At 44.7% G+C, this 27,518-nt stretch overlaps 1 protein-coding gene across 4 annotated transcripts in view; it reads left to right on the top strand.

Annotated features, from left to right (window-relative positions):
* Positions 1 to 27,518, top strand: part of pex7 (peroxisomal biogenesis factor 7) — a 248,511-nt gene that overhangs the window by 4,162 nt on the left and 216,831 nt on the right. For 2 of the 4 annotated variants that reach the window (XM_070885466.1, XM_070885467.1), the window contains exons 2-5: positions 16,635 to 16,692; positions 20,695 to 20,836; positions 20,943 to 21,093; positions 23,221 to 23,298. In XM_070885466.1, coding sequence (XP_070741567.1) covers positions 20,826 to 20,836; positions 20,943 to 21,093; positions 23,221 to 23,298 — 240 coding nt within the window. In that variant the 5' untranslated portion in view covers positions 16,635 to 16,692; positions 20,695 to 20,825. The remainder of the gene's footprint in view (positions 1 to 16,634; positions 16,693 to 20,694; positions 20,837 to 20,942; positions 21,094 to 23,220; positions 23,299 to 27,518) is intronic. The other 2 variants (XR_011593887.1, XM_070885465.1) reach the window with 1 other exon arrangement.

Below are 27,518 nucleotides of genomic sequence, written 5' to 3'. Positions count from 1 at the left end.
TTTCCCGATGCCTGGTTCGAACAGCGATGGAAATTTGTTTACGACCTGGGCACACGAAGTGTCGTCAACGGGCGATAGCGCTCGGATGTCGTCCCAGTTTCAGTATCTTTCCCAGCCAGCTCCTACTGAGCAGCGTGGGACCATCGCCCGGTACCACCCAGAGTGGTAGCTTGTGCCAGTGTGCACAAATCGTCGTACGATTTCTCGTGGGTTTCGCTCCATCGTAGGAGACCTTTACTGTAGCACTGCCGATTACAGGAATCAGTTCTTTTGTGTAAGTTCTTAGTTTCGTGCGCACTGGAGTTAAGACTGGTCTTGAGGCCTTGTTGCATCACAATCTTTTGAAAGTCTTTTTGCCCACGATGGACTGGCTAGCACCCGTGTCCAGCTCCATTGACACCGGGAGTCCACTTAGTTCAACATTCAGCATTATCGGGAGACAATTCATGATGAATGTGTGCACTCCATGTACCTCTACCTCCTCGGTCTGAGGCTCTGGTTCGTCGTGATCCTCTGTGGATCTGTCCTCCTCTGCAACATGGTGGTTTTCAGGTTTAACAGGATTTGCAGCTCGCTTGCACACTCGTTAGAGGTGTCCCATTGTTCCACAGCCTTGCAAATGTACTCTTTGAATTGACGTGAATGGAAACAATGATCAGCCCCGTAGCGCCAACAAGGTGTTAATGGCCTTGCATTCATCACCCTTGATGATGGGCTCTGAGACATCTGCGGACGTGTAGCTGCAGATATGTGTGACTTGCTCTGTACATTCCGATTCGAAAATATCATCACTTTGTTCACCGTACTTGTAGCAGCACTTGTGTGCTGAGAGATTTGCTTCATATTGTCACTGGTGACATTGAACGCCTGGACTATCGCTATGGCCTTACTCAAGGTTGGGATCTCTACAGTCAAAAGTTTGCGAAGTATGGTTTCGTGGCCAATGCCAAGTACGAAAAAGTCTCTGAGCATGTGCTCCAAATGTTCTTCAAATTCGCAATGTCCTGCAAGGCGTCTTAGCTCGGCGACATAACTCGTCACTTCCTGGCCTTCAGATCTTTTGTAGGTGTAGAACCGGTACCTCGCCATCAGAACGCTTTCCTTCGGGTTCAAATGCTCTCGGACCAGTGTGCACAAATCGTCGTACGATTTCTCGTGGGTTTCGCTGGAGTGAGCAGATTCTTCATGAGGCCATACGTTAGTGCCCCAAGGATGGTGAGGAGGATCGCCCTTCGTTTGGCAGCGTTCTCTTCCCCATCTAGCTCATTGGCCACGAAGTATTGGTCCAGTCGTTCTACAAAAGTTTCCCAATCATCTCCCTCCGAGAATTTCTGCAGGATGCCCACTGTTCTCTGCATCTTTGGATTCGCTATCTGTATCTCGTCGCCAGTTGTTATGTATGGAGAAAGAGTCAGACTGAACACTGTGAGCTCAAAGTAAATTGTGAAGTCTTTTATTGCAGGTCTCCAGAGTGTGTCTCCAACCTGTGAGGCCTCCTTAAATACCTGTGCTCCCAATGGATTATGGGATCCCTTGGGTCTCCAGGGGATGAGCCCTCTGGTGGCTGTACAGAGTAAATAGAAGTTTACATATACAAGAGAATATATAACGCACTATTTCTCTTTTTTTAAGCCTTGGGCATTGTTGTAAGTTAGGAGCTGCAATTAAAAAGTAAACATAGATAAGTGATATTTCCAATCTTAAAAAAAACTAATTAAATCAGCTGCTGAATGTGTTTTGCTAAGTTTTAGAGTTTATTCTGCTCAATAGTACCGAATGTAACTAGAGGCATGGCAGGGCAGCTCAGTCCTGTGGAGTGCACAACCTGTGGCATGTGGGAAGTCCTGGACGCTTCGTGCACCTGGACAACTGTGTGTGCAGGAGGTGTTTCCAACTGCAGCAACTCGAGCTCCGCATTTTGGAGCTTGAGTGGCAGCTGGAGTCACTGCGGTGCATCCACGCGGTTGAGAGCTACGTGGATAGCACGTTTCTAGAGATGGTGACCCCACAGCTTAAGAGTTTGCAGGCAGAGGGAGTGAGTGACCGCCAGACAGAAAGGAGGAGCAGGAGTCCCCTGATTCCATATCTCTCTCTCCAACTAGTATTCTGTTCTGAGTACTGAGGAGCGCGAGGGTGCCTCTGGGAAGTGCAGCCAGAGTCAACTCCACGCACCTCGGGTGGCTCAGCTGCACCCGGGGGCGGGGGGTGAGGAAGAATAATGGAAGAGCTATCGTGGTAGGGGATTCAATAGGCGAAAGCAGACAGGCGTTTCTACTGCCACAGACATGACTCCAGGATGATATGTTGCGTCCCTGGTGCCAGGGTCAAGGATGTCACTGAGTGGCTGCAAGACATTCTGGGGGGAGAGGGTGAACAGCCAGAGGTCGTGGTCCATATCGATACCAATGACATAGGTAGAAAGAAGGACGAGGTCAGGCAGGCAGAGTTTAGGGAGCTAGGAGAGAGATTAAAAAGCAGGACCTCAAAGGTAGTCATCTCCAGATTACTCCTGGTGCCACGAGCTAGTGAGTACAGAAATAGGAGGATAGAGCAGATGAATGCGTGGCTGGAGACATGGTGCAAGAGGGAGGGCTTTAGATTCCTGAGGCATTGGGACTGCTTCTGGGGGAGCTGGGACCTGTCCAAGCCAGATGGGTTTCACCTCAACAGAGCTGGAACCAATATCCTCATGGGGGCCGTTGCGGGGGCGGTTGCTAATGCTGTTGGGGAGGGTTTAATAGCTTTGCAGCCGGATGGGGACCTGAGAATAGATTCAGTCGGGAGGAAAGTAAAGCTGGAATTGGAAAGCAAAAATGTAGAATGTGAATTTGAAGGACAGAGGAAACAAGGGCTAGAAACTGGTCAACAAGGAGGTTTGGCTGTACTAAATGGTATATACTTCAATGCGAGGAGTATAGTGAATAAGGCAGATGAGCTGAAAGCACAGCTAGGCACTTTGGAGTATGATATTCTAGCTATTAAAGAGACATGGCTAAAAGAAGGGCAAGTATGGCAACTCAACATTCCTGGTTACAGGATTTTCAGATGGGATAAAGGGAGTGGGGGGAGGTCACAGTATTGATTAAAAAATTATTGCAGCTTTGAGGAGGGATGATATGTTAGAGAGATCATTAAACGAGGCCATATCGATCAAACTGAAAAACAAAAAAAGGGTGATCACACTGCTGGGAGTGTACTATAGACCCTCAAACAGTGAAAGGGAAATAGAAGAGCAAATATGTTGGAAAATTTCTGAGAAGTGCAAAAACTGTATGGCAGGGGATTTCAACTACCCTAATATTAACTGGGATAAAATTAGTGTGTAAGGTATAGAGGGTGCGGAATTCCTAAAATGCATTCAAGAGAACATTTTTGGCCAGTGTGTAGCAAGTCCAGCCGTAGGTGGCCTTGACTGCGATGAAGAATCCTCGCACATCATGGCTGTCGGCCAGCTGCTGTATCTCCTGTGCTTTCTCCATCCACCACCTGTTCTTTAGTTCCCAGGTTTTTTGTTGGATCTCAGCCTTGAGGTGTCTGTAATGCTGCTTTGCTGCTCCGGAGTTGGGTTGTTGCTTAAGGCTCAGAAATGCCCTGTGTTTGCGATCTATTAGCTCTTGGATCTCCTGATCGTTCTCATCAAACCAATCCTGGTGTTTCCTGGTCGAGTGACCGAGCGTCTCTTTGCAGGCACTGGTTATAGAGGCCTGGAGGGCAGAGAAGTGATGTGGGCATTCTGCGTCTCGGGGTCACCAAGGCACGCCAGGTTAGCTGTGAGACGCTGACTGTATAGGGCTCTTTTAGCTGCGTCTTTAAGTGCCCTGGCATTGACTTTCTTGCGGCACTGCTTCTGCTACCCCCTTCGCTTTGGGGCTATGTTGATGTCAATGACGCATCGGATTAGGCGGTAGTCTGTCCAGCAGTCGTCAGCTCCTGTCATGGCGCGGGTGACGCGCACATCCTTGCGATCCCTGGCTCGGATGATGACATAGTCGAGCAGGTGCCAGTGTTTGGAGCGAGGGTGTTGCCACGATGCCTTGTATTTGTCTCTCTGGCAGAACAAGGTGTTGGTGATGACAAGTTCATGTTCTAGACATTTTGTCAGGAGTAGGGTACCGCTGGAATTGGTTTTCCCTACCCCCTCTCTGCCATTCACGCCTCCCCAGAGGGCTGTGTCCTTGCCGACCCTGGCGTTGTAGTCACCGAGGAAGATCAGTTTGTCATCTGCCGTCTCCAGGCCAGGTCCAAGACCACCCCAACCTCTATCGTCGAGCTACAGTGCACGGACGACGCCTGTTCTGCGCACATACAGAGGCTGAACTTCAGGACATAGTCGATGTATTTATTGAGGCGTATGAAAGCATGAGCCTCACGCTAAACATCAGCAAGACACTACTCCCTGACAAATTTTTTCCCACTCACTTAGCCTATGTACTTTTGCAGATTTTTTGTGTCCTCCTCTCACACTGCTTTTCCTCCCATCTTTGTATCGTCAGCAAACTTGGCTACGTTACACTCGGTCCCTTCTTCCAAGTCGTTAATATAGGTTGTAAGTAGTTGGGGTCCCAGCACTGATCCCTGAGGCACCCCACTGGTTACTGATTGCCAACCTGAGAATGAACCATTTATCCCGACTCTCTGTTTTCTGTTAGTTAGCCAATCCTCTATCCATGCTGTTTGACCCAAGTCCGGACGTGAATTGCATCTGTAATGGATCCGTTGGTAAGGATCATAACCTGCATGTCATCGTGAAGCAGGCGAAGGATGTTGACAAACTTTTGGGGGCAACCGAAACGGAGGAGGACACTCCATAGACCCTCACGATTGACGGTGTCAAAAGCCTTTGTAAGGTCGAAAAAGGCCATGTATAAGGGCATTTTTCCTGCAGCTGCCGCGCTGCAAAGATCATGTCCGTTATGCCCCATTGGCGACGAAATCCGCACTGTGATTCCGGGAAGAGCTCCTCGGCCATAGGGAGAAGACGGTTGAGGAGAACTCTAGCGACAACATTCCCAGTGGCTGATAGCAGGGAGATTCCCCTGTAGTTGCCGCAGTCGGACTTGTCTCCTTTTTAAAAAATGGTCACAATCACTGCATCTCTGAGATCTCCCGGCATGCTCTCCTCCCTCCAGATGAGAGAGATGAGGTCATGTATCCGCGCCAACAACGCCTCTCCGCCATATTTTAGCGCCTCAGCAGGGATTCCATCCGCACCCGTATCCTTGTTATTCTTGAGCTGTTTTATGGCTTTGCCTACCTCGTGCAATGTTGGAGTCTCACTGAGTCGGTGGCGGGTCGCATACTGTGGGATGGAGTCGAGAACACTCGAGTCAAAGGCAGAGTCTCGATTGAGGAGATCTTCAAAGTGCTCCTTCCATCGGGCCCTGACAGCCTTGGTGTCATCGCTCCAACCCTCTTCTCAATCTTCCTCACTGCCATGCTCCACCTCACAGTCAACAAGCTCCCCGCTGGAGTGGAACTAAACTACAGACCAGTGGGAAGCTGTTTAACCTACGCCGCCTCCAGGTCAGATCCAAGATCACCCCAACCTCTGTCGTTGTGCAGTATGCGGATGACGCCTGCGTCTGCACACATTCTGAGGCTGAACTCCAGGATATAGTCAAGGTATTCACTGAGGTATATGAAAGCATAGGCCTTATGCTTAACATCCATAAGACAAAGGTCCTCCACCAGCCTGTCCCCGCCGCACAGCACTGCCCTCCAATCATCAAGATTCACGGCGCAGCACTCGACAACGTGGCCCATTTCCCAAATCTCGGGAGCCTCTTATCAACAAAGGCAGACATTGATGCGGAGAATCAGCATCTCCTCCAGTGCGCTAGTGCAGCTTTCTGCCATCTGAGGAAAAGAGTGTTTGAATACATGGCCCTTAAATCTACCACCAAGCTCATCGTCTACAGGGCTGTAGTATTACCCGCCCTCTTTTGGATCTGAGGCATGGATGATGTATAGAAGGCACCTCAAGTCACTGGAGACACCTCACCAACGATGTCTCTGCAAGATCCTGCAAATCCCCTGGGAGGACAGGCGCACCAACATCAGTGTCCTCGTCCAGGTGACAATCCCCAGTATTGAAGCACTAACCCCACTCGATCAGCTTCGCTGGGCAGGCCACATAGTTCGCATGCCAGATACGAGACTCCCTAAGCAAATGCTTTATGCGAAGCTCCTTCATGGTAAACGAGCCAAAGGTGGGCAGCGGAAGCGTTACAAGGACACCCTCAAAGTTTCTCTGGTAAAGTGCGACATCATCACTGACACCTGGGAGACCCTGGCCGAAGACCGTCCGAGGTGGAGAAAGTGCATCTGGGAGAGTGTTGAGTTCTTCGAGTCCAACGCAAAGAGCATGAAGAGGTCAAGCACAGAAAGCGGAAGGAGCATGCAGCAAACCAGCCCCACCCATCCCTTCCCTCGACACATGTCTGTCCCACCTGTGACAGGGTCTGTGGCTCTTGTATTGGACTGTTCAGCCACCAGAGAACTCACTTTGAGAGTGGAAGCAAGTCTTCCTCGATTCAGAGCAACTGTCTATGATGATTGACTCAGAACTCCTTCACGGCAAATGAGCCAAAGGTGGACAGCGGAAACATTACAAGGACACTCTCAAAGCCTCCCTGATAAAAGTGCAACATCCCCAGTGACACCTGGGTGACCTTGGCCAAAGACCGCCCTAAATGGAGGAAGCGCATCCGGGAGGGTGCTGAGCACTGAGAGCATGCAAAAATTAAGCGCAGGCATCGGAAAGAGCGTGCGGCAAACCAGTCCCACCCAACCCTTCGCCCAATGTCTATCTGCCCCACCTGTGACAGAGACTGTGGTTCTCGTATTGGACCGTACAGCCACCTAAGGACTCATTTTAAGAGTGGAAGCAAGTTTTCCTCTACTCCAAGGGACTGCCTATGTTGATGATGAGCAAGCCCAACACGGAAGGGGGCGGTTCTGGAATTAGTTTTAGGGATTGAAGCTGGGCCGGTGGAAGGGGTATCAGTGGGAGAGCATTTAGGTGCTAGTGACCATAATTCAGTTAAGGTAGTTATGGAAAAGGAGAAGGAGAGACCAGGAATAAAAGTTCTAAATTGGGGAAAAGCCAATTTTGCAAGCTAAGCGGCGATTTAGCCATAGTGGACTGGAAACAGCTACTTGAAGGTAAATCAGTGTCAGAGCAGTGGGAGGCATTCAAGGAGGAGATCCGGAGGGTTCAAACCAAATATGTGTCCTTAAAGAAAAAGGGAGGGACCAACAAATCTAGAGCTCCCTGGATATCTAGGGACATGCAGGGTAGGATAAAGAAAAAAGGGACGCTTATGACAGATACTGAGGGCTAAATACTGCAGAATCTCTAGAGGTGTATAGAAAGTCCAGGGGTGAAATTAAAAAGGATATTAGGAAAGCAAAGAGAGAGTATGAAAAATTCTTCAAATAAAACCAAGGAAAACCCAAAGATGTTTTATAAATATATAAAGAGCAAGAGCATAACTAAAGAAAGGGTAGGGCCTATTAGACCATGAGGATAATCTGTGTTTGGAGGCAGAAGTGGGTATGGTTCTTAATGAATACTTTGCGCCTGATTTCACAAAAGAGAGGGGCGATGCAGACACTGCTAGCTGGGAGGATGTGTGAAATATTAGATGAAATAAACAGTGAGAGAGGAGTTATTAAGGGGTTTAGCAGCTTTGAAAGTGGATAAGTCCTCAGGCCCGAATGAAATGTATCCCAGGCTGTTAAGCGAAGCAAAAGAGGAAATAGCAGAGGCTCTGACCATCATTTTCCAATCCTCTCTGGCTTCAGGTGTGGTGCCAGAGGACTGGAGGACTGTTAATGTACCTTTGTTTAAGAAGGGAGAAAGGGATAGACCGAGTAATTACAGGCCAATCAGCCCAACCTCGGTGGTGGGAAAATTATTGGAAAAAATTCTGAAGGACAGGATAAATCTTCATTTAGAAAGTCACGGATTAATCAAGGACAGTCAGCACAGATTTGTTAAGGGAAGATCGTGTCTGACTAACTTGATTGAATTTTTTGAGGAGGTAACAAGGATGTGGATAGTGCGTTTGATGTGTTTATGGATTTTAGCAAGGCTTTTGATAAGGTCCCACATGGTAGACTGATCACATATTTAAAAGCCCATGGGATCCAGGGCAAAGTGGCAAGTGGGATCCAAGATTGGCTCAAAGGGTGTTTTTGTGACTGGAAGGGTGTTTCCAATAGAGTTCCGCAGGGCTTAATACAAGGCCTCTTACTTTTTGTGGTGTACATCAATGATCTAATGATCTAGACTTGAATATAGGGGGTATGATTAAGAAGTTTTCAGATGATACTAAAATCGGCTGTATGGTTGATAATGAAGAAGAAAGCTGTAGACTGCAGGAAGATATCAATTAGGTGGGCAGAACATTGGCAAATGGAATTCAATCCAGAGAAGTGTGAGGTAATGCATTTGGGGAGGGCTAACAAGGAAAGGGAATACACATTAAATGTTAGGACACTGAGAAGTGTAGAGGAACAAAGGGACGTTGAAGTGCATGTTCACAGATCTCTGAAGGTAACAGGCCAGGTAGATAAGGTGTTTAAGAAGGCATACAGAATACTTGCCTTTATTAGCTGGGGCATAGAATACAAGAGCAGGGGGGGGTTATGCTTGAACTGTATAAAACACTAATAAGGCCACAGCTAGAGTACTGCACGCCGTTCTGGTCACCAGATTATAGACAGGACATGATTGCACTGGAGAGGGTACGGAGGAGATTTACGAGGATGTTGCTGGGGGTGGAGAATCTTAGCTATGAGGACAGATTGGTTAAGCTGGGTTTGTTTTCCTTGGAACAGAGGAGGCTGAGGGGAGACCTCATTGAGGTGAATAAAATTATGAGGGGCCTAGATATTGTGGTTAGAAAGGGCCTATTTCCCTTAGCAAAGGGGTCAATAACTAGCGGGCATAAATTTAAATGAAGTGGTAGAAGGTTTAGAGGGGATATGAAGGGAAATGTCTTCACCCAGAGGGTTGTGGGGTTTGGAACTCATTGCCTGAAAGGGTGGTAGAGGCAGAAACCCTCACCACATTTAAAAAGTACTTGGATATGCACTTGAAGTGCTGTAACCTGCAGGACTACGGACCGAGAGCTGGAAAGTGGGATTAGGCTGGATAGCCTTTTATTGGCCGGCACGGACATGAAGGGCCAAAATGGCCTTCTTCCGTGCTGTAAACTTCTATGATTCTAGCAGTTCATGCCAGCGTTTATACTCCACTCGAGCCCCCCTCCTTCTCCCTCATGCTTATCTAGCCTCCCCTTAAATGCATCCATACTATTCGCTTCAACCACTCCCTCTGGTAGCAAGTTCCACATTCTCATCCATCTTTGGGTAAAGAAGTTTCTTCTGAATTTCTGATTTGATTTCTTGGTGACTATCTTGTATTGATGGCCTCTAGTTTTGCTCATACCCACAAGTGGAAATACTCTGCGTCTGTTTACTTTATCAAAACCTTTCATAATTTTAACAAGCCTCTATTGGGTTACTCCTCAGCCTTCTCTTTTCAAGAGAAAAGAGGCACCCAGCCAGTTCATTCTTTTCTGATAGATATGCCCTCTAATCTCTGGTATCATCCTTGTAAATCTTGTTTGCACCCTCTCCAGTGCCTCTATATCCTTTTTATAATATGGCGACCAGAATTGTACACAGTAGTTCAAGTGTGGTCTAACCAATACACAACTCACTCGGTATTGTCTCTCGGGGAAAACAGCTGTGTGCATCTGTACTTAAATCTATAGCACATAAACCGGTCATTCGGCTCAAGTGGTCTATGCTGGTGTTTATAATGTACATAAGCCTCCTCCTCCTAATTACATCTTCCCACTCTATTCCTTTCTCCCTCGTGTATGGATCAAGCATTCCCTAAAACATGTCAGTGCTATCGGGTTTAACGAATCTGTTGCATGGAGTTCCACATTTACACCAACAACAACCACCTGTATTTATTATAGCCCCATTAACGTTATGAAAGGCGCTTCACAGGAGCGTTATCAAACAAAAATATTACACCAAGCCACGTAAGGAGATATTAGGGCAGATGACAAAAAACTTGGTCAAAGAGATGGGTTTTAAGGAGCATCTTAAAGAAGGAAAGATATATATAGAGGTGAAGAGGTTTAGGGAGGGCATTCGAGTTTGGGCCTTGGCAGCTGAAGGCACGGCCGCCAATAGTGGAGTGATTAAAATCGTGGATGGTCAAGAGGCCAGGAATGCAGGTAACTCGGATGATTGCAGGGCCGGAGGAGATTACAGAGATAGGGAGGGATGAGGCCATGGAGGGATTTGAAAACAAGGATGAGAATTTTAAAATCGAGGCGATGCTTAACCGAGCACTGGTGATTGGTGAACTGGATTTGGTGCGAGTAAGGACACGGTCAGCAGAGTTTTGGATGACCACAAGTTTATAGAATGTAGAACGTGTCGAAATCTCGACCTCCGAAAAGAATGACTCCGACACTTACAGCTCCGGCAGAAGTTTCTTTAATTCGCTTGCTAGCAAGGGGCAGGTCACACTCAGTCAAGGGCTAAGTGAACACCTCCGCAATGGCACAGTTTCACAAGATATTTATACAGAAAAACCCAAGTTATGGCCTCTCCCTGTGTATTGCTCTGTCTCACAGTCAGTGAATACAGATAAAGAGTTAATTACTATATCCTGGTCCTGACATGGTTTACAGATATTTCCTTTTGTCAGGGTTATCAGTTGGCCAGGCAGCCATTACTCCATGAGAATGAGGTAATGGGCTATCATCTGTCTTGTATTGTGTCAGGATTGTTCAATTTCCTGGTCAGTTTATCGTTTACATCAAAAGGATGAGGTCTCTACAAGAGATAGTGGCTGGTGGTTTGAGTACATAGAAAAGGGTGGGGTGACATGGAACTCTTGTTGTGTAGACAATAGGAGAGCACCATGGGGGGGTACTTGTCTCAGCATGACTTGTCTCCTAGCTGTCTGATGGCCATCAGCCATCTCCAACCAGGTTTAGCTGTTTATGCAAGCTGACTGCTAAAATGCAGAAAGTTCTGGAAGGGCCAGGACTCCATTTTGTTATATATATATTGCAAAGGGCACACAAATACCGTATGGTATCAGCTTAGATAAAAATACATTTCCACAAACGTGGGAGACTGGCCAGGAGTTTGTTGCATTAGTCAAGTGTAGAGGTAACAAAGGCATGGATGAGGGTTTTAGCAGCAGATGAGCTGAGGCGGGGTGCAGTCGGTCAATGTTTGGGGGGCGGAAATAGACAGTCTTAGCGTTGGCGCGGATATGTGATCGGAAGCTCATCTCGGGGTCAAATATGAATTGCAAACAGTCTGGTTCAACCTCAGACAGTTGCCAGGGAGAGGGATAGAGTTGGTGGCTGGGGAAGACGATGACTTCAGTCTTCCCAATAATTACACCTCTGTTGGTGTAAAGAAATCCTTCCTAATTATAAAGCATTTTTCAGTTAAATAAAGTGTGCAATGTAACATTTATTATTGGATGACCATTAGTGCAGGATTTATTATTTCTTAAAATGCAAAACACGTTTCCAATTTATTTTGGTCAACTTTGGTAGAAGCTATAATTTGACTGTGTAAAATCCAGCAAGTGTCATTTTTAAGACTTTTTTTTATCTAGGTGAATTGAATTCTGAAAGATTGTCAAAGCTGATTCTAGAAAATAAAGAGGACAGTAGAGGTGAAAAAGCAAAAAAATAATACATTTATATAACATCTTACACGACCACAGGATGTCCCAAAGTGATTTATAGCCCATTAAGTACTTTTTAAAGTGTAGTTACTGGCTGGCCTCCCACATTCTATCCTATGTAAACTAGAGGTGATCCAAAACTCGGCTGCCCGTGTCCTAACTCGCACCAAGTCTCGCTCGCCCATCACCCCCGTGCTCGCTGACCTACACTGACTTTCGGTTGAGCAATGCCTCGATTTCAAAATTCTCATTCTTATTTTCAAATCCCTCCATGGCCTCGCCCCTCCCTATCTCTCTCTATCTCCTCCAGCCCCACAACCCTCCGAGATGTCTGCTCTCCTCTAATTCTGCCCTCTTGAGCATCGCTGATTATAATTGCTCAAGCATTGGTGGCCGTGCCTTCTGTTGCCTAGGCCCCAAGCTCTGGAACTCCCTGGCTAAACCTCTCCGCCTCTCTTTTCTCTTTCAAGGCGTTCCTCAAAACATACCTCTTTAACCAAGCTTTTGGTTGCCTGCGCTAATTTCTACTTATGCGGCTCGGTGTCAAATTTTTTATCTCATAATACTTCTGTGAAGCGCTTTGGGATGTTTCATTACGTTAAAGGTGCAATATAAATACAATTTGTTGTAGTAATATAGGAAATATGGCAGCCAATTCGCGGACATCAAGGTCCCACAAGCATCATAGAAACATAGAAAATAGGTGCAGGAGTAGGCCATTCGACCCTTCGAGCCTGCACCACCATTCAATATGATCATGGCTGATCATGCAACTTCAGTACCCTATTCCTGCTTTCTCTCCATATCCCTTGACCCCTTTAGCCGTAAGGGCCACATCTAACTCCCTTTTGAATATATCTAACGAACTGGCCTCAACAACTTTCTGTGGTAGAGAATTCCACAGGTTCACAATTCTCTGAGTGAAGAAGTTTCTCCTCATCTCGCTCCTAAATGGCTTACCCCTTATCCTTAGACTGTGACCCCTGGTTCTGGACTTCCCCAACATCGGGAACATTCTTCCTGCATCTAACCTGTCCAATCCCATCAGAATTTAATATGTTTCTATGAGATCCCCTTTCATTCTTCTAAATTCCAGCGAATATAAGCCTAGTCGATCCTATACACAAATCCTCTAGCTATGAAGGCCAACATGCCATTTGCCTTCTTCACTGCCTGCTGTACCTGCATACCAGACATCAATGACTGATGTACCATGACACCCAGGTCTTGTTGCATCTTCCCTTTTCCTAATCTATCACCATTCAGATGATCTTTGTTTTTGCCCCCAAAGTGGATAACTTCACATTTATCCACATTATACTACATCTGCTATGCATTTGCTCACTCACCTAACCTGTCCAAGTCACCCTGCAGGTTCTTAGTATCCTTTCTTCATATGTCAGTCCTGCTATCCCGGGAGTCAGTCGGGTGAACCTTCGCTGCACTCCCTCAAGAGCAAGAATGTCCTTCCTCAGATTAGGAGACCAAAACTGCACACAATATTCAAGGTGTGGCCTCACCAAGGCCCTGTACAACTGCAGTTAGACCTCCCTGCACCTATACACAAATCCTCTAGCTATGAAGGCCAACATGCCATTTGCCTTCTTCACTGCCTGCTGTACCTGCATGCCAGACTTCAATGACTGATGTACCAGGTCTCGTTGCATCTTCCCTTTTCCTAATCTATCACCATTCAGATGATCTGTCTTCCTGTTTTTGCCCCCAAAGTGGATAACTTCACATTTATCCACATTATACTGCATCTGCTATGCATTTGCTCACTCACCTAACCTGTCCAAGTCACCCTGCAGGTTCTTAGCATCCTCCTCACAGCTCACACCGCCACCCAGCTTAGTGTCATCTTCAAACTTAGAGATATTAATCTCCATTCCTTCATCTAAATCATTGATATATATTGTAAGTAGCTGGGGTCCCAGCACTGAACCCTGCGGCACGCTACTGGTCGCTGCCTGCCATTCTGAAAAGGACCCGTTTATTCCGACTCTCTGCTTCCTGTCTGCCAACCAGTTCCCTATCCACGTCAATACATTACCCCCAATACCATGTGCTTTAATATTGCACACTAATCTCTTGTGTAGGACCTTGTCAAAAGCCTTTTGAAAGTCCAAATACACCACATCCACTGGTTCTCCCTTGTCCACTCTACTAGTTACATCCTCAAAAAATTCTAGAAGATTTGTCAAGCATGATTTCCCTTTCATAAATCCATGCTGACTTGGACCGATCCTGTCACCGCTTTCCAAATGCGTTACTATTTCATCTTTAATAATTGATTCCAACATTTTCCCCAGCACCGACATCAGGCTAACTGGTCTATAATTCCCCGTTTTCTCTCTCCCTCCTTTTTTAAAAAGTGGTGTTACATTAGCTACCCTCCAGTCCATAGGAACTGATCCGGAGTCAATAGAATGTTGGAAAATGATCACCAATGCATCCACTATTTCTAGGGACACTTCCTTAAGTACTCTGGGATGCAGCCTATCAGGCCCTGGGGATTTATCGGCCTTCAATCCCATCAATTTCCCGAACACAATTTCCTGACTAATAAGGATTTCCTTCAGTTCCTTCTTTTCGCGAGACCCTCGAACCCCTAGTATTTCCAGAAGGTTATTTGTGTCTTCCTTAGTGAAGACAGATCCAAAGTATTTGTTCAATTGGTCTGCCGTTTCTTTGTTCCCCATTATAAATTCACCTGATTCCGTCTGCAAAGGACCGACGTTGGCCTTCACTAATCTTTTTCTCTTCACATATCTATAGAAACTTTTGCAGTCAATTTTTATGTTCGCTGCAAGCTTCCTCTCATACTTTATTTTACCCCTCCTAATTAAATCCTTTGTCCAACCTCTGCTGAATTCTAAATTTCTCCCAGTCCTCAGGTTTGCTGCTTTTTCTCGCCAATTTATATGCCTCTTCCTTGGATTTAACACTATCCTTAATTTCCCTTGTTAGGCATAGTTGAGCCACCTACCCCTTTTTATTTTTACTCCAGACAGGAATGTACAATTGTTGAAGTTCATCCATGTAATCTATAAATGTCTGCCATTGCCTATCCACTGTCAACCCTTTAAGTTTCATTTGCCAGTCTATCCTAGCCAATTCACATCTCATACCATCGCAGTTACCTTTCCTTAAGTTCAGTACCCTAGTCTCTGAATTAACACTGTCACTCTCCATCTTAATAAAGAATTCTACCATATTATGGTCACTCTTCCTCAAGAGGCCTCGCACAACAAGATTGCTAATTAATCCTCTCTCATTACACAACACCCAGTCTAGGATGGCCAGCTCTCTAGTTGGTTCCTTGACATATTGGTCTAGAAAGCCATCCCTAATACACTCCACAAAATCCTCCTCCACCGCATTGCTACCAACTTGGTTAGCCCAATCTATATGTAGATTAAAGTCGTCCATGATAACTGCTGTACCTTTATTGCACGCATCCCTAATTTCTTGGTTGATGCCATCCCGAACCTGATTACTTCTGTTTGGTGGTCTGTACGCAACTCCCACTCGCGTTTCCTGCCCTTTGGTATTCCGCAGCTCTACCCATACAGATTCCACATCATCCAAGCTAATGTCCTTTCTTACTATTGCGTTAATTTCCTCTTTAACCAGTAACGCTACCCCACCTCCTTTTCCTTTCTGTCTATCCTTCCTGAATGTTGAATACCCCTGGATGTTGAGGTTCCCAGCCTTGGTCACCCTGGAACCATGTCTCCATAATCCCAATTGTATCATAATCGTTAATAGCTGCCTGCGCAGTTTATTCATGCACCTTATTACGAATACTCCTCGCATAACACTCTCTGTCCTTTTAGAATTATGTTGTAATGTGGCCCTTTTTGATTTTTGCCCTTTGATTTCTCTGCCCTCCACTTTTCCTTATTTCCTTTTCTTTTGCTTCTGCCCCCTTTTTTCTTCCCTCTGTCTCCCTGCATAGATTCCCATCCCCCTGCCATATTAGTTTAAACCCTCCTCAACAGCACTAGCAAACACTCCCCCAATGAGACAATGTCCAGATAATCTGTTTTTAGTGATTTTGGCTGAGCGATAAATGTTAGCCAGGACACCAACTTGCTTACTCTTCTTTGAAAAGTGCCATTAGATCAGAGGATGTAGTTAACAATTTGCTTGGCTATGCAATTCGGCTGATAAGTGGCAAACACGTTGATAAATTTGAAGTATTGCACATGTGCTGAAAAATGTCCTAATTGTACAGTGAATGGACTTGAATAAGCAGGGGGAGACTTTGGAATGATATGGACCTTGGACTCATCACTTTCAATATCTAGCCAATGTACTAAAGCAATCAAAAAAGGATTAGCTTAGCGTAGAATACAAGATTAGAAGTTATGTTAAGGCTTTGCAATGCAATGGTCAGACCACATCGCAGTACTATTTTCAGTTCTGGTCATCACACTACGAAAATCATATTCATGCATGAGGGTAAATGGATCTTCACTACCTCAATCTATGCTGAGTGCTGATAACTAAGTTATTGCACAGATGTTCTCTAGCTTACACCCGATAATTTATTCGATTAACTTTTTTTTAAACAAAATATTGAAAAGACTGTAGTTGCTGTGCCAGATTTATTGCCCTTTTTAAATAAGAGACCATGTTCGGCAGTGTTGCCAATTCTGGTTGGAGGCATTCTTGGAGGCTTGACCACGTGATGCCTGACCATGTGTAATCACTGCAAAGTTGAAGTTTAGATATTTTTAGCCATGTTTTGGTAGTTAATGGTCCCAAGCCCTTGTGATAATGTTGTACGTGAATTAGTGCTGCAATGGAAATAAATGAGTACCATTTGTGGCATTGAACTGGTTGACTATTGCTTGACATTTTTTTTGTATGTGATACTTTTCAGGCTGTGGAACATTAGTGGTGCTGGAACAGACAGAAGCTGGAATTATCCCTTTCAGGAGGTACTGTAAAATGAACTCTTTCGTTTTCTCTAATATCAAGCACTGTTATGGAATATAAGCAGAGAAAACAGTGATTAAAGTTATGTTTTACACAACTCAGAAACACATCAGTAATTTTATTTAATCAGTTGGCTATTTTTCATTACCAGCTGTGATTTTTGTTTTTAAGAGGCAAGTTATTGATATTTTGATTCTGAGACCAAGTATTGTGATTCTAATAATAAAAATATGGGCCCCAAGTTTCCACACGCGGCAAAACAGGCGCCCCTCCGAGCTGGGCGCCCGTTTTTCGCGCCGAAAACGGCGTCTGAAAAAAATCACGCTATTCTTGAGCGCTTTGCAGTTCGATGTCTGCTTGGCGTGACGCCCAGGGGGCGGAGCCTACCACTCGCGCCGATTTTATAAGTAGGAGGGGGCGGGTACAATTTAAATGAGTTCTTTTCGTGCCGGCAACCCTGCGCGTGCGTTGGAGCGTTCGCGCACGCGCAGTCTGAAGGAAACATTGGCACTCGGCCATTTTAAAAAGTGCTGCAGAAAAAGTTAACATTTGTTTATTGAACCCTTGCAAAGGCTTGTATTTTAATTTTCTTGATATTTCTGTGTGTGAGGGTGAGGGAGTGCATTCTGTAATTAAAGCTAGACTGTGATAAACGGGACACATGCACTTGTTTGAGACTATTCAAATTCTTTGTAGCTGTTCAATTTTTAACATTTTTTAATAAAACCACATTGCCCTTCCATGATCAGCACTGAGGCTTCCTGCAACCTTCTCCCTGCCTCCCCCCCCTCCACTGCCGTCGGGAACGGCTGCCTCAAGTAATGAGGCTTCCTGCAGCCTTCTCCCTGCCTCCACCCCTCCCCCCCCCCCCCCCTGCCGTCGGGAACGGCTGCCTCAAGTAATGAGGCTTCCTGCAGCCTTCTCCCTGCCTCCCCCTGCCGTCGGTCGGTCCCGACGGCAAACCGCCGCCTGAAAGGCCTGCCTGAAGCACTTCCACACAGGTAGAAACATGGTTTATTTAATCTTTTCTTTGCTTATAAATTTTTATTCAGGTTGGATTTATTTGTATAATATTTGTATAAGTATAACTAAGGATTTATTGTAGAATGTAATGACTTCCCTTCCCCCCCACCTCGTTCCGAACGCCTAATTTGTAACCTGAGCCTGATTTTTTAATGTGTAGACAAGGTTTTTTCAAGCCTACAAAAATCTTCACTTGCTCCATTCTAAGTTAGTTTGGAGTACGTTTTCCCTGTGGAAACTTTCAAATCAGGCGTCAGTGGCCGGGCACGCCCCCTTTTGAAAAAAAAATTCTGTTCAAAAGTGAAACTGTTCTACCTGACTAGAATTGCAGAAAACTTAAATGTGGAGAATTCCGATTTCTAAGATACTCCGTTCTCCACCAGTTGCTCCTAAAAATCAGGAGCAAATCATGTGGAAACTTGGGGCCATAGTAACTAACCAAAAAATGAACAAAGTTATTTCATTTGAACTGGCATTTAATCCTTAGATTTCAAGCAGCTCTAAGACATCCTTTGCTCCCTGAGCCAATCAGATTTAAAAAATTTGATTCATGCACGGTGACACTGGACCAAATCTTCAATATTACAGTAATGTTGTTCAGGTATCATGAGTAGCTCTATTACTGCAAAATGTTCAATTATTTATCCAATAATTTCAAGGCTTGGGTGCGAAAATGTAACATTCTGTCATTGAGTCTTGGCTCTTCACACATTCTGCTATTTATAGTGTTTTCAAGAAAACATTGGGGAAGAGGAAAAGTGCTTCAAGCCAGGAGTTTAGTCAAGGAATATCATGTTTTCAGTTCCTAGCCTTGATAACACCAATTAATAGTTCAACTGCTCAATTAACTTTGTTTAAAAAAAACACTTAATCGCTGCACTTTATTTTTATTGGGTCTCAGCAATAAGGTATTTAAAATGTGTTACCGCGAGTATTTTAAATTCCCTGCAATAGTTACTTGTTACAGCGCAGTAGTATCTTCAACTTTCTTTCCGCACAATTGGCATTATTAGGCAGTTTCATCTATAACTACTTGTAATGTCATCTCCAGTACTCCAGTGAATAGTTGACTCATTTACAGTCTACTGAACAGTTGCTTTTTAGTATTTTTTCTCAGTATTGCTGAATCAAAATAAAATTAATATACTTAACAACGGGTGGGACACACTGTTATAAAATTAGTTCTGTTTCTTTAATCAGTCATTTTATTTTTGTGAAAACATGTTTTAATCAGCTCAAGATGTGATCAAATTAAATTCTTAAATTTTAAACAACTAGATACACATTTAAAAAGTTAAAATCTGTTCAGATAATTGGGACTTGTTGGTTTCAACAAAAAGTTTGAATCTTGGAGTTTTCCAGCAGCCGAGAGGCTGAGTGTAATTACATAATGGTAACAAACTTGCAGTTATACATCATCATCATCATAGGCAGTCCCTCGAAATCGAGGAAGACTTGCTTCCACTCTTAAAATAAGTCTTTCGATGGCTGAGGGAGTCCATTATTAAGGAAACAGTAGCAGGACATTTGGAAAACCATGATTCAATCAAGCAGAGTCAGCATGGTTTTATGAAAGGGAAATTATGTTTGACAAATTTGCTAGAGTTCTTTGAGGATATAACGTGCAGGGTGGATAAAGGGGAACTAGTAGATGTAGTGTATTTGGATTTCCAGAAGGCATTTGACAAGGTGCCACATGAAAGGTTACTGCAGAAGATAAAAGTTCATGGGGTTGGGGGTAATATATTAGCATGGATAGAGGATTGACTAACTAAAAGAGAACAAAGAGTCGGGATAAATGGTTCATTCTCTGGTTGGCAACCAATAACTAGTGGGGTGCTGCAGGGATCAGTGCTGGGACCCCAGAGTGAGTTCTCAGGTGACTGTACAATCCAATACGGGAATTACAGTCTTTGTCACAGGTGGGACAGACAGTGGTTGAAGGAAAGGGTGGGTGGGAAGTCTGGTTTTCCGCACGCTCCTTCCGCTGTCTGCGTTTAGTTTCTGCATGCTTTCGGTGGCGAGACTCGAGATGCTCAGCGCCCTCCCAGATGCTCTCCCTCCACTTAGGGCGATCTTGGGCCAGGGATTCCCAGTGCCGGTGGGGATGTTGCACCTTATCAAGGAGGCTTTGAGAGTGCTCTTGAAATGTTTCCTCTGCCCACCTGGGGATCGCCTGCCGGTAGGAGTTCCAAGTAGAGCGCTTGCTTTGGAAGTCTTGTGTTGGACATGCAGACGATGTGGCCCGCCCAACGGAGCTGATCGAGTGTGGTCAGTGCTTCGATGCTGGGAATGTTGGCCTGATCGAGAACACTGACGTGGGTGCGTCTGTCCTCCCAGTGGATTTGCAGGATCTTACGGAGGCAGCGCTGGTGTACTTCTCCAGCACTTTGAGGTGTCTATAGTATATGGTCCACGTCTCTGAGCCATATAGGAGGGCAGGTATCACTACTGCCCTGTGGACCATAAGCTTGGTGCCTGATTTGAGGTCCTGGTCTTCAAACACTCTCTTCCTCAGGCGACCGAAGGCTGCGTTGGCACACTGCAGGCAGTGTTGGACCTTGTCGTTGCTATCTGCCCTTGCTGATATTAGGCCATCGTCAACATCTTCACCGAGGCGTACGAAAGCATGGGCCTTACACTAAACATCCGTAAGACAAAGGTCCTCCACCAACCTGACCCCACCTCACAGCACTGTCCCCTGGTAATCAAAATCCACGGCACGGCCTTGGACAACGTTATAGAGTGTGTTGGAATTGGCTGGTAGGTGGTTTGATTCAAACACTTAACCTGAGATCCTTTCTTCAATCAACTTGCCTTCCCCAAGTTACAGCCTGATGTGCTTCTGTATATTCATTAGTTTAAAAATGAGACTGCACTTAATATTTAATTTGACCTATTTTGGTTTCGTAGGCCACTGCTTCAGTATTTTGTATCCTTACTTTTAATTTCTATACTATCTTTTTTTTTCCCTTTCATAGTGCCTTACTTTCTCAATCAACAACGTCGTTTTTCCCTAGCACCTTTTTTTGTTCTCTGTGCAGAGAAGCTCTACATCTTTTATGTGTCTATCTGAGAGTCTGATATTTACACTCGGGTACTATCAGGTACAATGAGGTCTACGTGAGTACAAATGCCCAGCTATCCAGCATGCAGTGGACATTATGCACTTTCAAGGAAATTAGGTTTGCAAAGATCCTCCTTTTAAATAAGGTATTCTTTTGTTTAGTTTTGACTGGAATGATAGTCTTTTTGATGTTACCTGGAGTGAGAACAATGAACATGTCCTGGTCACTGGAAGTGGTGATGGATCTCTGCAAATGTGGGACACAGCAAACCCGATTGGACCCTTGCAAGTCTTCAAAGAACACACTCAAGAGGTAAAACAATGTTAATTGTAAAATTGAATTCGCAAATTCCCAGTTTGAATGAATTGTAGACATAACTTGGTAATTTATTTAATTTGAAGAGGTTTCAGACTGACAAAAGTTCAACCTGGTATTTAAAAAATGTTGTCATGTTCTTTGTCAGGTTTTAATGGACCAGAAATTGCTGCAATGGCAGATTTGGCCATGAACGATGTTAATTGAACCTTTATGCTCAGCATTGATATCGCGCTATATTTGTGCGGCAAATTGCTGAACGTGATCCATTAACAGTGCAACGATATCAATGTCGCAACTGGGATCTCCTGGTAAACTTCATGCCCAATTGTCTATTTCTTTAACCAAAGAAAGAAAAGAATAGAGAAACAAACAGAATGAACAACAGCAAAGGAAATGGAGTGAATGAGGTTCAAATGAAATATATAGAGACAGCAAGAAGAATAAAGATAGGGAAGAAAAGAGAGTGGATTAAGTGAGATTTAAAAAAAAGACAAATAAAAAGTAGGAAAAAGATTAAAAAGAACAAGTAGAAGAGGAGAATATTATAACCCAGTTGTGTTTGGGGATTGCTGCATTGGTCCTTGAGAAGTTAATGAGTGAATGGCAGGACAGGTATATGACATGTACAAACATTCTTGATCCATGAAGTATAGAACCAGCTACCTTGTCCATCATGATCGGGAACAGTGGGATACCCAGTGGGTTTGCCATTACACTGCCTTCATAGGAACATAGGACTTGCTAGACGAAAAAAAGACCAAGGTCCATCTAATTCACCTTTTACCATCCTGGTAGTTGTACAATACAATGATAACAGAGTTGTTGACTATTATCAATTAATCTCTATCAATTGGTCTACAACAGACCCTCAAATGACAGGAGGCAAAGCCCAATGGTGGAGTGTTTTGGGAACCATAGGTCCAAAGTCACCTTTTTGAGTATATGGACTTTCAAAAGGCATTTGATAAAGTACCACATAATAGACTGAGCAAAATCGAAGCCCATGGGATTAAAGAGGCAGTGGCTGCATGGATACAAAATTGGCTAAGGGACAGAAAGCAGAAGTTTCATCTGCAGCGGTGTCCCCAGGGATCAGTGTTGGGATTATTGTTCTTTTTGATATATATCAGTGATCTGGAATTGGGTATAAAGGGCACAATTTCAAAGTTTGCAGATGACCCGAAACTCAGAAATGTTGTAAACACTGAGGAGGACAGTAACAGTCTTCAGGAGGACATGGATAGACTGGTAAAATGGGCAGACACAGGGCAGATGAAATTTAATGAAGTGTGAAGTGATTCATTTTGGTAGGAAGACTAAGGAGAGGCAATATAAACTAAATGGTACAATTTTAAATGAGATGCAGGAACAGAGACATCTGGGGATGTATGTACACAAGTCTTTAAAGTTGAAAGGGCAAGTGGGGATGGCAAGACCGGTACTAAAATACTGCCAAGTTGGATAAAAAGTTTACCCAGTTTGTGACGTGCGAAATTGTTTATTGATGCAAAGCAGAAATGTTGTAGTGTAATTCGGCTAGAAAGTCACAAAATGGACATCGCAAGAAGTCTAAAAGGTAACTTGCTGTAGTATACAACCCTATGAAACCACATTAAAACTTTTCACAATGTCCATTGGACTCCTTGGGAATGTTTATTCTTAATACCCAGTTCACTACAGTAGCCATTACTGTATAAATACTGCAATATAGTGAACTATAGACAAGAGACAAGTTAAACAAATTTTAGAAATCCTGCTGATAACATTTTCAAAAACAGTGTGTAAGTATATTTGTAAACTCACTTTTCTCCCTGCCAAAAGATCTAACAATGCAAATAGCAGATTCCTGGAGAAAGGTCTGTTTTGGCACCTGCCTTTGTGGGTTTTTCTTTGAAGCAGTTTAGATGACCTCTCCGTGATAGACTGTTTCATCAAAAAAAACAATTAAGTGTAGTCCAACTTGCTGATAATCACAGGTTAGTTATCGAAGGTCTAATGAAGTGTATCTGTCAAAAAATATTAAACGATTGCAAGTTCCGCTTTCCCTCTCCTATCCACAGGTAAATTACCTAATTTTGTTCTATTAACTATTTGGTGTTTTCTTTTCCCTTCCTGTTAAAGGTTTACAGTGTTGATTGGAATCAGACACGAGGAGAACATCTGGTAGTATCTGGTTCATGGGATCAAACAATAAAAGTAGTAAGTTTATTCTGTTTTTAGAAAAATACAAATAATGGAGAAAATCCATTTTTTTTTTACAGTTTTTATTTTGAACTTCGCAAAAACTGAAAAAAACAATGTAGTAGGCAGCCCACATTATTTACACAATTCATGGACAACTCTCTTGTGGGGTAGACATCTGACTTTCACAACCATTAAATAGCTTTTTAAAAGTAAAATTGAAGAATGTTGTTGTGGCTCCAGCTACTCACCTGCTATCATGATAGTGGGATAATGAAAATTCTTGATAATCTTATCTTACTTTAAATAAACAATGCCTTTGTGTGTGACCTATATCAACCTTTGATGACCTCAGTTCAGAAGATGGCCATTGTGGTAATTATGTCAGTGTTTACATAAGATTACATGGGATATACAGCATAGAAACAGGCCATTTGGCCCAACCAGTCCATGCCGGAGTTTATACTCCATCCTCCTCCCATCTTTCCTCATCTAACTCTATCAGCATAACCCTCTATTCCCTTCTCCCTTAAATGCTTATCTAGCCTTCCCTTAAATGCATCTATACTATTTGATTCAACCACTCCCTGTGGTAGCAAGTTCTACATTCTAGCCACTCTTTGGGTAAATAATTCCCTATTTCATTTCTTAGTGACTCTCTTATATTGATAGCCTCTGGTTATGCTCTTCCCCACAAGTGAAAACACTCTCTCTCCATCTACTCTTCAAAATCTTTTATAATTTTAAAGACCTCTCTTAGGTCACCCCTCAGCCTTCTCTTTTCAAGAGAAAAGAGACCCAGCCTGTTCATCCTTTCCTGATGGTCTGGTATCATCCTTGTAAATCTTCTCTGCACCCTCTGCATTGCCTCCCTTTTCTACATAAGAACATAAGAAATAGGAGCAGGAGTAGGCCATACGGCCCCTCGAGCCTGTTCTGCCATTTAGTACGATTAAGGCTGATCCGATCGTGGACTCAGGTCCACTTCCCTGCCCGGTCCCCATAACCCCTTAATCCCTTATCGGTTAAGAAGCTGTCCGTCTCTGTCTTAAAATTATTCAATGTCCCAGCTTCCACAGCTCTCTGAGGCAGTGAATTCCACAGATTTACAATCTTCTGAGAGAAGAAATTCCTCCTCATCTCAGTTTTAAATGGCTGGCCCCTTATTCTAAGATTATGCCCCCTAGTTCTAGTCTCTCCTATCAGTGGAAACATCCTCTCTACATCCACCTTGTCAAGCCCCCTCATAATCTTACACGTTTTGATAAGATCACCTCTCATTCTTTTGAATTCCATTGAGTAGAGGCCCAACCTCCTCAACCTTTCCTCATAAGTCAACCCCCTCATCTCTGGAATCAACCTAGTGAGCCTTCTCTGAACTGCCTCCAAAGCAAGTATATCCTTCTTAAATATGGAAACCAAAACTACGCATTATTCCAGGTGTGGCCTCACCAATACCCTGTATAACTGTAGCAAGACTTCCCTGCTTTTATACTCCATCCCCTTTGCAATAAAGGCCAAGATTCCATTGGCCTTCCTGATCACTTGCTGTACCTGCATACTAACCTTTTATGTTTCCAGGTCCTGCTGTACTGCAGCACTTTGCAATTTTTCTCGATTTAAATAATAACTTGCTCTTTGATTTTTTTTCTGCTAAAGTGCATGACCTCACACTTTTCAACATTATACTCCATCTGCCAAATTTTTGCCCACTCACTTAGCCTATGTCCTTTTGCAAATTTTTTGTGTCCTCCTCACACACTGCTTTTCCTCCCATCTTTGTATCGTCAGCAAATTTGGCTACGTTACACTCGATCCCTTCTTCCAAGTCGTTAATATAGATTGTAAGTAATTGGGGTCCCAGCACTGATCCCTGAGGCACCCCACTAGTTACTGATTGCCAACCTGAGAATGAACCATTTATCCCGACTCTCTGTTTTCTGTTAGTTAGCCAATCCTCTATCCATGCTGTTTGACCCAAGTCCAGACGTGAATTGGGTCTGTAATGGATCCGTTGGTAAGGATCATGGCCTACATGTCATCGTGAAGCAGGCGAAGGATGTTGACAAACTTTTGGGGGCAACCGAAATAGAGGAGGACACTCCATAGACCCTCACGGTTGACAGTGTCAAAGGCCTTTTGTAAGGTTGAAAAAGGCCATGTATAAGGGCTGGCGCTGCTCCCTGCATTTTTCCTGCACTGTCACGCTGCAAAGATCATGTCCGTTGTGCCCCGTTGGGGACGTAATGCGCACTGATTCTGGGAGGAGTTCCTCGGTCACAGGGAGAAGACAGTTGAGGAGACCTCCAGCGACAACTTTCCCAGTGGCTGATGGCAGGGAGATTCTCCTGTAGTTGCCGCAGTCGGACTTGTCCCCTTTTTAAAAAATGGTCACAATCACTGCATCTCTGAGATCTCCCGGCATGCTCTCCTCCCTCCAGTTGAGAGAGATGAGGTCATGTATCCGCGCCAACCACGCCTCTGCCATATTTTAGCGCCTCAGCAGGGATTCCATCCCCACCGGTAGCCTTGTTATTCTTGAGCTGTTTTATGGCTTTGCCTACCTCGTGCAATGTTGGAGTCTCACTGAGTTGGTGGCGGGTCGCATACTGTGGGATGGAGTCGAGAACACTCGAGTCAAAGGCAGAGTCTCGATTGAGGAGATCTTCAAAGTGCTCCTTCCATTGGGCCCTGACAGCCTCGGTGTCCTTGGTGTCATCGCTCCAACCCTCTTTTCAATCTTCCTCACCGCCATGCTCCACCTCACAGTCAACAAGCTCCCCGCTGGAGTGGAACTAAACTACAGAACCAGTGGGAAGCTGTTTAACCTACGCCGCCTCCAGGCCAGATCCAAGATTACCCCAACCTCTGTCGTTGAGCTACAGTATGCGGATGACGCCTGCGTCTGCGCACATTCTGAGGCTGAACTCCAGGATATAGTCAATGTATTCACTGAGGCATATGAAAGCATGGACCTTACGCTTAACATCCGTAAGACAAAGGTCCTCCACCAGCCTGTCCCTGCCGCACAGCACTGCCCTCCAATCATCAAGATTCACGGCGCAGCCCTCGACAACGTGGACCATTTCCCAAATCTCGGGAGCCTCTTATCAACAAAAGCAGACATTGATGCGGAGATTCAACATCGCCTCCAGTGCGCCAATGCTGCCTTCGGCCATCTGGGGAAAAGAGTATTTGAAGACTTGGCCCTCAAATCTACCACCAAGCTCATCGTCTACAGGGCTGTAGTAATACCCGCTCTCCTGTATGGATCAGAGGTTTGAACGATGTATAGAAGGCACCTCAAGTCACTGGAGATATATCACCAACGATGTCTCCGCAAGATCCAGCAAATCCCCTGGGAGGACAGGCACACCAACATCAGTGTCCTTGTCCAGGCTAACATCGCCAGTGACCACAATCGATCAGCTTCGCTGGGCAGGGCACATAGTTCGCATGCCAGATACGAGACTCCCTTAGCAAATGCTTTATGCGGAGCTCCTTCATGACAAACGAGCCAAAGGTGGGCAGCGGAAACGTTACAAGGACACCCTCAAAGCCTCCCTGGTAAAGTGCGACATCAGCACTGACACCTGGGAGACCCTGGCTGCAGACCGCCCTAGGTGGAGAAAGTGCATCCAGGAGGACGTTGAGCTCTTCGTGTCTCAACGCAAAGAACGTGAAGAGGTCAAGCGCAAGCAGCGGAAGGAACGCGCGGCAAACCAGCCCCACCCACCCCTTCCCTTGACGAATGTCTGTCCCACCTGTAACAGGGTCTGTGGCTCTCGTATTGGACTGTTCAGCCACCAAAGAACTCACTTTGGGAATGGAAGCAAGTCTTCCTCGCTTCTGAGGGACTGCCTATGATGATGATGAGATATCCATGCTACTCTATTCCCCCAACCCCGTGAACTTTTATCTTGTGCGGTGACCTTTTATGTGGTACCTTGTCAAATGCCTTCTGCAAGCCCAAATACACCACATCCACTGGTTCCCCTTTATCTACCCTCTTCGTTACATCCTCAAAGAATTCCAGCAAATTTGTTAAACATGACTTCTCCTTCATAAATCCATGCTGACTCTGCCTGACTGAATTATACTTTTCCAAATGTCCTGCTACTGCTTCTTTAATGATTCCTTTTTGTAATATGGCGGCCAGAATTGAACAGAGTACTCCCAAGTGTGGTTTAACCAAGATTCGCTACAAGGTTAGCATAACTTCTCTACTTTTCAATTCC

The sequence above is a fragment of the Pristiophorus japonicus genome, chromosome 7 (assembly GCF_044704955.1).
Source record: "Pristiophorus japonicus isolate sPriJap1 chromosome 7, sPriJap1.hap1, whole genome shotgun sequence".
In the NCBI taxonomy this organism is placed as follows: domain Eukaryota; kingdom Metazoa; phylum Chordata; class Chondrichthyes; family Pristiophoridae; genus Pristiophorus; species Pristiophorus japonicus.
This window is presented reverse-complemented; position numbering and strand designations above follow the sequence as displayed.